Source organism: Pseudophryne corroboree, chromosome 1 (assembly GCF_028390025.1).
Source record: "Pseudophryne corroboree isolate aPseCor3 chromosome 1, aPseCor3.hap2, whole genome shotgun sequence".
Lineage (NCBI taxonomy): Eukaryota > Metazoa > Chordata > Amphibia > Anura > Myobatrachidae > Pseudophryne > Pseudophryne corroboree.
In genome coordinates, this window is record NC_086444.1 from 798262178 (window position 1) to 798272997 (window position 10820).

Genomic DNA, 10820 nt, shown 5'->3' on the forward strand with positions numbered 1-10820 from the left:
CTCATCTCCCCCCAGGCTTTGGGTCGGATAATCCCTGACACCTGCAAGGCCATTGTGAAGGTGCTGCAGGACCAGTATTTAAAGGTAACACACCACACCTGTTAAGTTACTTTTAAACTGTTTATAGAAAAAAAGTGTTTTTTGTTTTTTTTAACTAACTGCAAATTTATGCAATTATTTGCCAACATGGGGGGTAATTCCAAGTTGATCGCAGCAGGAAATTTTTTAGCAGTTGGGCAAAACCATGGGGGCAATTCCAAGTTGATCGCAGCAGGAATTTGGTTAGCAGTTGGGCAAAACCATGGCCCTCATTCCGAGTTGTTCGCTCGCTAGCTGCTTTTAGCAGCATTGCACACGCTAAGCCGCCGCCTACTGGGAGTGAATCTTAGCTTTGCAGAATTGCAAACGAAAGATTCGCATAATTGCGAATAGAAATTTCTTTGCAGTTTCTGAGTAGCTCGGGACTTACTCAGCCATTGCGATCAGTTCAGTCAGTTTCGTTCCTGGTTTGACGTCACAAACACACCCAGCGTTCGCCCAGACACTCCCCCGTTTCTCCAGCCACTCCCGCGTTTTTCCCAGAAACGGCAGCGTTTTTCCGCACACACCCATAAAACGGCCAGTTTCCGCCCAGAAACACCCACTTCCTGTCAATCACACTCCGATCACCAGGACGATGAAAAATCCTCGTTATGCCGTGAGTAAAATACCTAACTTTTGAGTAAAATAACTAAGCGCATGCGCTCTGCGAACATTGCGCATGCGCAGTAAGCGACTAATCTCAATATAGCGAAACTCTGCAACGAGCGAACAACTCGGAATGAGGGCCCATGTGCACTGCAGGGGAGGCAGATATAACATGTGCAGAGAGAGTTAGATTTGGGTGTGGTGTGTTCAATCTGCAATCTAATTTGCAGTGTAAAAATAAAGCAGCCAGTATTTACCCTGCACAGAAATAAAATAACCCACCCAAATCTAACTCTCTCTGCACATGTTATATCTGCCTCCCCTGCAGTGCACATGGTTTTGCCCAACTGCTAAAAAATTTCCTGCTGCGATCAACTTGGAATTACCCCCTATGGCACATAGAACTTTATGCAATTAGTTGCCAACATGGCACATAACATTTTTTTAAAAACAGCATATCACAATAAATATATATATATATATATATATATATATATATATATATATATATATATATATATAGCAAAATCACAGAACAAAGTCCCGGGAAGCCGCACTGACACTCTCCATTAATAAAAAGCAGGTGTCCGGTTAAATCGTAAATAAAGTCACATGCCAAACACTCGGGGTGAGGTTTAAGACAGAACCAGCACTCTGCGTAGTTTTCAAGACAAGTTTTACTCCAAGCCGTGCTCCAATCATAAAGTAATCACATCGACATCAGCATGAAAGACAAAGGCATATACTCATCACTGGTAAATTCCCAAACAGCCGTTTTCGGTGAAAAACCTTCCTCAGGGGAATAACCATGCATAGGATCTAGCTGCCATGTGAAAAAGTGCTTGCGTGCCGTGCAACTTTTGCATCAATTGTGTGCACATTTTATGTGCTCACAATACTGTACTCACCACAAACACCTGGAGTCCAGTGCCGCCCAGGGAGGCCAGTCCCGCCGCTGCAAGTACACCCGGAGATACGGGCCGTGGAACGCACGCCGTTCACCACGTGTCCGGAAGTTCCGGCACGTGGAGCGCAGGCTGCGTATCACGCGGCGGAAGTCCCCCCAAACGGTGTAGTGCACGCTGGCAAGATGTCCCCGGGCAACAAAAAACTGTCCCCCGTGGTCAAGGTGGCAGTAACAGTAACACATGTAATACAGCAATTCTTGATTCACCATGGATTACAATGCTGGCCACAGGATTAACATAAGCAAAGACATTAAATATAACGAAAGTCAAAATTACACAAAATAGGACACCTATGTGCCATCAGTATTAGTTAATGTAATAAATAATGTTCTAATGTGCTCATGAGATCAAAATAATCCTGTAGAAATACTCACATGGGTGCATCAGAAAAAAGAAAGAGAAAAAACCAACATAAAAAAGTAAAAGACATGAGAGATAATAGGTGGGAAATGCAGACATGTGTACACAGAGTCTCAGAAAGCAGTAAATATCATAATGTTATTGTTATAGTGGACACATTAATCATCGTGTCCATCAGCATATCACGGGATCCAACAGATCACTGCACCCTAAAGAAAGGGTACCAGGGAAAATTCTTCATTGAGCCCATGGGGCGTCATAGCGTCCATCTGATATATCCATCGACATTCTTGCTGAAGTAGCAGTCTGTGTCTGTCACCTCCCCTCCTCAGGGGGGGTATATGATCAATCGGCATGTAGGTGAATTCACTCAATTTGTGTCCAGCAGAGACAAAATGCTTGGCAACAGGAGGTGTACTGCCATCAACCTTCTGGTAAGCTTTTTTAATCGAGGATCTATGCATGGCAATCCTCTCTTTGAGCATCCGTATGGTTTTACCAATGTAGATCTTCTTACACGGGCAAGCAATCATATAGGTCACAAATTTAGTTTCACAGGTCATTCTGTGCCTCAAGGTATATTTGGTTCCCTTATACGGATGATAGCAGAACTTGCCAGTTAGCATAAAGCTACAGTTAACGCATCCATGGCATCGGTAAGCACCAGATTGAAGCCGTAGCCACTGAGTTCCCCTGCCCACTCGTGGGCTAATATCTGAGAAGGTTACTCGCTCCTTCATGTTGCGACTTCGTCGATAGCAGAAAAGTGGCAGCTGTTCACAATATTGCCCCATCACAGGATCCGTTTGTAAGATATGCCAGTGTCTACGGATGGATTGTCGGGCATCATTGGAAGAAATCGAATATGTGCTGGCAAACACCAATCGGTCTGACTCCGATTTGGCCCGAGGTTTCAATAGATCCTCTCGTGAGAGCTGCATGCACTTATCAATGGCTTGGCGTACTTCTGTCTTCTGGTAACCCCTACTGATAAAGTTATCGCCCATCCTGGTGAGTGCCTCATGTAGTGTCCTACGATCAGAGGTGATTCTGGCAACACGAACCAGTTGGGAATAGGGTAGACCCCTCTTCAATGCCATGGGGTGAAAACTAGATGCAAGAAGGAGGGAGTTTTTGTCAGTGGGCTTCCTGTATATCCCTGTGACTATAGAGCCATCCTGCACTCGTACAGACACATCGAGGAAATTAATCTCGGAAATGTCATAGGTGCAGGTAAATCTGATGGATCCCGGAATGCTGTTAAGTTTGGCAACAAAATCAATCAACCTCCGTACAATAACATTATGATATTTACTGCTTTCTGAGACTCTGTGTACACATGTCTGCATTTCCCACCTATTATCTCTCATGTCTTTTACTTTTTTATGTTGGTTTTTTCTCTTTCTTTTTTCTGATGCACCCATGTGAGTATTTCTACAGGATTATTTTGATCTCATGAGCACATTAGAACATTATTTATTACATTAACTAATACTGATGGCACATAGGTGTCCTATTTTGTGTAATTTTGACTTTCGTTATATTTAATGTCTTTGCTTATGTTAATCCTGTGGCCAGCATTGTAATCCATGGTGAATCAAGAATTGCTGTATTACATGTGTTACTGTTACTGCCACCTGGACCACGGGGGACAGTTTTTTGTTGCCCGGGGACATCTTGCCAGCGTGCACTACACCGTTTGGGGGGACTTCCGCCGCGTGATACGCAGTCTGCGCTCCACGTGCCGGAACTTCCGGACACGTGGTGAACGGCGTGCGTTCCACGGCCCGTATCTCCGGGTGTACTTGCAGCGGCGGGACTGGCCTCCCTGGGCGGCACTGGACTCCAGGTGTTTGTGGTGAGTACAGTATTGTGAGCACATAAAATGTGCACACAATTGATGCAAAAGTTGCACGGCACGCAAGCACTTTTTCACATGGCAGCTAGATCCTATGCATGGTTATTCCCCTGAGGAAGGTTTTTCACCGAAAACGGCTGTTTGGGAATTTACCAGTGATGAGTATATGCCTTTGTCTTTCATGCTGATGTCGATGTGATTACTTTATGATTGGAGCACGGCTTGGAGTAAAACTTGTCTTGAAAACTACGCAGAGTGCTGGTTCTGTCTTAAACCTCACCCCGAGTGTTTGGCATGTGACTTTATATATATATATATATATATATAATGAAATAATTAAAAGGATTAAATAATAGATTATTTTACTTTTCATTCCCAATATATATGGTGCGGTACTTTCACTCCTAAGATGGAGGGCTATATGGTGTTTGGGGGGCACAGATTGGAGATTGGGAGAATACACACATGCTGTAAAGTACAGAATGAATGGTCCCGGCCCCATTATTATGCACATACAGCATGCGTGTATCCTACCCCAAAAATCTGGGCCCAAAACACCATATAGCCTATACCGCACCATATTTATTGGGAATTATAAGATGCCTACAAATCTTCAAACTGGGGCATGTCCTCCTCTGCCTCCAGCATAGCAGAGTATATGGCTAAGGAGCAGAGGGGTGGGGGAGTAGGCTGTGGTTGGGTGGGCGGAATGAGATGGGGTTGGGTGGGCAGAATAGGATGGGATTGGGTGGGAGGAAGAGAGAGAGGACAGCGGTCGAATAGTACAACATCATCGTGGAGTTTAGATTTGCGTGCTTTGTTTAGCATTTTGAGACAAAGCCTCTCAATCTGATCCGCTTGACCCGGGGGTAGTTTGCGTATAGAAGAGCCCGTAAAATCCCCAAAATCAGAGTAGTGATCAGGGGTGGTGGGTGGGGGTGGGGGTGTTGCGGGAAAGTCTTGCCTTTATCTCCTCGAATATTATGTCTTCGCCCTCCTGGGCGGTGTTCTTTTGGGGGGCTCTCTTCCGGGGGCACGGCGGAGGAGCTGGTGATGCAGAGGTATCCAGGGTAGTGGGAGTTTCAGGGGTAGGAAGTTGGGGCTGTGATTTCTCTGTATCAAGGTTGAGGCTCAGATCTGGGGTGGGGGGAATCTCCACACTTGCATTCTGTAGTAGATAAAAAAAAACCAAAACACTGTTTAAATACGTTTTATTATTTTTTATTTCTATTTTTTATAGCTCCCTGCAAGTACATCTGAATGGCAAGCTGTGGCAGAGGAGTTTGCCACCACCTGGCATTTCCCGAACTGTGGTGGGGCGATAGATGGCAAGCACGCCCGCATCAACCCTCCTGCAAGCAGCGGCACCCTTTATTTTAATTATAAAGGGTATTTCAGCATCGTGCTGATGACAGTGGTGAATGCCAACTATGAATTCATATTTATTGACGTTGGCAAAAACGGTCGTGCATCAGACGGTGGGTCGCTGGAGAATTCCACCTTCTACGAGCGGCTCACAACAAAGACCCTGAACTTGCTATCTAGGGAGCAAACCCAGCACGGCCTCAATTTTGTTTTCGTGGCTGATGAGGCATTCGCACTCCACGAGAACATTATGAAGCCATACCCCCAAAAGGCAGCTGACAAGGGAGAAGCGCATCTACAATTTTAGTCGATTCGACGAATTGTAGAGAACACTTTTGGGATCCTGTCTAGCCACTTCCGCATATTCCTTACGGCTATCAATTTGCAGGTGGAGAAGATTGATTGGGTGGTGACTGCGTGCTGTATCCTGCATAACTATTTACGCAGCAAAACCACCCAGCATAGGACACAGTCCAGAGGAACGCCAGGAGACCCAGACCCTGAACACCCAGACAAGAATTCACCATTTCCCTCTGTGGAACCACCTCCACTCCATTCTAGGGCGAAATAGGTCAGGGACGAGTACCTGGCCTATTTTAAAGGGGTGGGTGCAGTCGATTGGCAGGAGGCCCACATTTAATTAGTGTACTGTACTGTATACTTACAGGTGCCGAGAGATGATGGCTCACCGTCTTCAGGCTCTGGTGTGGCAGTCCGAGGGAGGGAGGTGAAACCTGTCCGGGTATGCTCTTGGTCCAGGACAAACTCCAGCATGCTGTAGAACCAGAGCGAGGTTTTGTAAATCTGGACCAAACCTGCTCCAGACTTTTTCGACTGCTCAATTTTTTTGTGTTCTTTAAGGAACACCGGCCCTCATTCCGTGTTGTTCGCTCGCAAGCTGCTTTTAGCAGCATTTCACACGCTAGGCCGCCGCCCTCTGGGAGTGTATCTTAGCTTAGCAGAATTGCTACTAAATAATTCTTTGCAGTTTCTGAGTAGCTCCGGACCTACTCCTAGATTGCGATCACCTCAGTCCGTTTAGTTCCTGGTTTGACGTCACAAACATGCCCTGCGTTCGGCCAGCCACTCCCCTGTTTCTCCAGACACTCCCGCGTTTTTCACTGACACGCCTGTGTTTTTTTGCAAACGCCGGGAAAACGCTGAGTTGCCGCCCAGAAACGCCCCTTTCCTGTCAATCATTTACCGAACACCAGTGCGACTGAAAAGCGCCGCAGAAGCCACAGCAAAACAGCTAAGTTTTGTGTTAAATAACTAAGCGCACGCGCAATTTGCAACTAATCGCAGCATAGCGAAAATCGGCAACGAGTGAACAACTCGGAATGACCCCCACCGTGCGAAGGTTCTGGATCTTTTTCTTGACCCATTCTTTGTCTGCAGTGGACACAACGGGCCTTCAGTACTTCACTAACTCCTCCAATGCCACATTCCGGTGCACTTTGTCAGAATACCACTTGGCCTTGATCTTCCATAAACATTCATGTCCACGGTACATCTCTAGTAGGCCGGTGATGAAGTCTATGTCACTATCTAGAGACATACCAGTAATGATAAAAAAAAAGTGGTGCACATACTGTATTTAGTGTTTTACAAATTGTTTTATTTAAGGTATATGGTTAAATGTTATTATGGTTAAATGTTAATATGTTTATTTATATGGTTAAATGGTTTTTTGTTTACATGGTGTTTAATTTGTAATAATATTTTTTTTTAAATAAAGATTTTTTTTATAGTAAATCCTTTCCTCATTACCCAAACATCAATGGAACCGCACTGGGGTACACTGGCAGTGAAAACACATGGCCATTAGGGGGTTGAAATGTCTTTGGGGCCCCTGAAACACATAGTGCAGCATTGGGGTACAGTGGCAGTGAAAACACATGGCCATTAGGGGGTTGAAATGTCTTTGGGGCCCCTGAAACACATAGTGCAGCATTGGGGTACAGTGGCGGTGAAAACACATGGCCATTAGGGGGTTGAAATGTCTTTGGGGCCCCTGAAAAACATAGTGCAGCATTGGGGTACAGTGGCGGTGAAAACACATGGCCATTAGGGGGTTGAAATGTCTTTGGGGCCCCTGAAACACATAGTGCAGCATTGGGGTACAGTGGCGGTGAAAACACATGGCCATTAGGGGGTTGAAATGTCTTTGGGGCCCCTGAAACACATAGTGCAGCATTGGGGTACAGTGGCGGTGAAAACACATGGCCATTAGGGGGTTGAAATGTCTTTGGGGCCCCTGAAACACATAGTGCAGCATTGGGGTACAGTGGCGGTGAAAACACATGGCCATTAGGGGGTTGAAATGTCTTTGGGGCCCCTGAAACACATAGTGCAGCATTGGGGTACAGTGGCGGTGAAAACACATGGCCATTAGGGGGTTGAAATGTCTTTGGGGCCCCTGAAACACATAGTGCAGCATTGGGGTACAGTGGCGGTGAAAACACATGGCCATTAGGGGGTTGAAATGTCTTTGGGGCCCCTGAAACACATAGTGCAGCATTGGGGTACAGTGGCGGTGAAAACACATGGCCATTAGGGGGTTGAAATGTCTTTGGGGCCCCTGAAAAACATAGTACAGCATTGGGGTACAGTGGCGGTGAAAACACATGGCCATTAGGGGGTTGAAATGTCTTTGGGTTGCCTGAAACACAGGGTACAGCATGGGGGTACAGTGGTGATGAAAACAAATGGCTTTAGGGGGTAAAAATGACTTTGGGCACACAGAAACACAAGGTGCAGCATGGGGGTACAGTGGCGGGGAAAACACATGGCCATAAGGGGGTTTGAAAATGACTTTGGGCCCACATGAAAATTATAAAATGTGAATAATAATTTAGAATACATTGGTGGTCAGTGTGATTACATTGGTGGACAGTGTGATTACATTGGTGGACAGTGTGATTACATTGGTGGTCAGTGTGATGGATTACATTGGTGGTCAGTGTGATTACATTGGTGGACAGTGTGAATACATTGGTGGTCAGTGTGCTAGATGAACAATAATTGGTGGTCAGTGGAAATACCTACTTGGGCCAAAACAATATCCGATTTGATTGGATTAATATCTTCTGGGCTCTTCTCCTGCTGCGTTGCGTGCTGCTGATATGCTGCTGCTGCCACTGATGGGAGTGTCCTGAGAATGCCAGTCAAACTTCCTACGACATATCGCATGCAATATATCGCAGGCACAAAAAACGCACCTTTTTCCATACGATTCTATGCTATCACGATATATCACGAGTGCAGCACTAGCAACCTAGGGGATCCGATCCGACGCTCACGGGGCCGCGTATCGGATCGGTTACACAGCCAAAATGCCAGATTTCACCCAATATATCAGCCTGAATGCCCGAATTGGGCTGAAATCGGGCATTATTGTTCTAGTGTATGGGGCCATTTAGTAAACACATGTACAAATTAAACATTTACTCTTGGAAACATTTGCACCGAGATAACCCCAAGACACTGCCATAGCATGTGTCACTTCTGTTTGTCCCAGATCCTTGACGTCATGCCCCCAGGGTTTAAAATGGAACAAATGAGCTAGGTCACCTGGTACAGTCATCATGGTGACCTGTGAAACACTAACAACAATTAGACGGGTTCAGTATGATATCCCGGCTGATGAGATGGATCCCAACAGCCGGTATATTTATAAGATCCCAATCAGACATGTACTTTTGTTTACAGGTCACATCAGTACTCAAAGTGTGGCGGCATACAGTGTGTGACATACCGCCACTTCAGTTTTGCTGAAGTGTGGATAAGGTGCTTGGATCCCATACTTGGGTCTAGCACTGACTAACACCTTCTCCACACTGCGGCACCTTCTCCAGAGAACAGAAACAGTCGCATCATTTTGTGGAGATGTGTCACATCTCTCATTGGCTGTGTGACAGAGCAATGGGTGCCGGCACCAGAGCAGATGTGGCGACAGTTTAAAATTGTCTCCACCCACAATCTAGTCGTGGATCATGTACTGGCAGCCAATTAAAAGAAGTGATGTCCTTTTGAATTTGATGCCAACTGCAAGCCAATCGCAGCTCAGGGACCGACAACCAGTGGCGTCAAGAGAGGGGGGAGAGGGTACAAATTACCGGGGCCCAGGTCTGATAGAGGTGCCGAGTGGGGGCCCAGGTCCACGCCTTTCTTTGATTAGGCCATGCCCCCTGAAAGGTACCTGGGCCCAGCCAGGCTCTCTACTACCCTGGCTGGGAGGCATGCCATGATCCTGTGAGTGGGTGCTTCTGATGTGCTAGATATGCCCCCAAAGAGGAGTGGCCATGCCTGCAGCATGTTGCAGCCACACCCATTCCAGTGGCGGCAGAGGGCCCCAGGAAGTTGTTGTGCCGGGGCACAGAATTTCTCTTGGCAGCCCTGCCGACAACCAATCAGAAGCAGCCGTGGTTAGTTTAAACTGACGCTGCATCTGCCCTGGTACAAGAACCCAATGCTTCATCTCAGCGCCAATTGTGGATGTGTCCCCGATTGAAGAGAAGCAGTGGGTGAAAGAAGGGATTTGGGGAGAGAGGCGCAGGGGCTAAGAGAGGAAGCAGGGAGTGGGAGAAGGAAGCAGGCAGTGAGAGGTGCAGGGGATAAGAGTGGGAAACAGATAGTGAGAGGAGGGGGAGTAGGGGGATGCATTCGATTCAAATTTGCATACCCCCACTTCTAAATTCCTATTCTGATTACTGGTTGACATACTGTACACGTACGTACATCACAAAGTGCCTACAGTCCTTGGGCTGAGGAGTGCAATGCATATAAAACTCCATCCACACAATTTACGAAGCATTGGGTTGTAAAACTGGACGCTTTTGATTGTGTTTATGCCCGAAACTTAAAAGGGCAATGATTTTACTAGCTGTGTTTTGCTAGTAAAAACATTGCCCTTTTGAATTTTGGCCATGTCCACGATAAGAAGCGTTGGGTTTTACAACATAATGCAAAATAAATAAATAACACAGCTGTTTATGTCTCCGAAAAAAAAACCCAAAACCCCGGTCTCTAATGAGCAAAACCATGTGCAGTGCAGATGGGGCAGATGTAACATGTGCAGAGAGAGATTGATTTGGGTGGGGTGTGTTCAAACTGCAATCTAAATTGCAATGTAAAAATAAAGCAGCCTGTACTATTTACCCTGCACAGAAATAAAATAACCCACCCAAATGTAATTGTTATAAGGCACAATGATCCTTATGGTTACTTGCATTTAAATAAGGTTTCCCATGGCCACTTACAATATATGGACAGGGCCGTAACTGATATCCCTTTTCCACTACTAATGCGGGTCGCAGCCGGGAGCCTGACACGGGAGCTACTCGGCTGCGACCCGCATCAGAGCCCCCTTTCCCACTGCACTCACCCAACCCGGCATATTGCCGGGTTGGTGATGCTCTGGTGATGCGGTACGGGCTGTCATGTGATCTCCCAGCGCCGCCCTTCCATACAGTGTAAATGGGAGCTGTGTCGCATCGACGCGGCTTTCGTTTACACTACAACCCTACCCGGATCATTCCCGTGTCCTACCCGGGTAGGATTCACAGGTCACTTGATCCGGG

At 46.5% G+C, this 10820-nt stretch overlaps 1 protein-coding gene across 1 annotated transcript in view; it reads left to right on the plus strand.

Annotated features, from left to right (window-relative positions):
- The window catches only part of LOC134947337 (uncharacterized), a 7373-nt gene extending 442 nt beyond the window's left edge, over positions 1 to 6931 (plus strand). The window contains exons 1-2 of the mRNA XM_063935510.1: positions 1 to 84; positions 5114 to 6931. The exon at positions 1 to 84 is cut by the window's left edge and continues 442 nt beyond it. Coding sequence (XP_063791580.1) covers positions 1 to 84; positions 5114 to 5545 — 516 coding nt within the window. The 3' untranslated portion in view covers positions 5546 to 6931. The remainder of the gene's footprint in view (positions 85 to 5113) is intronic.
- The last annotated feature ends 3889 nt before the right edge of the window (positions 6932 to 10820 follow it).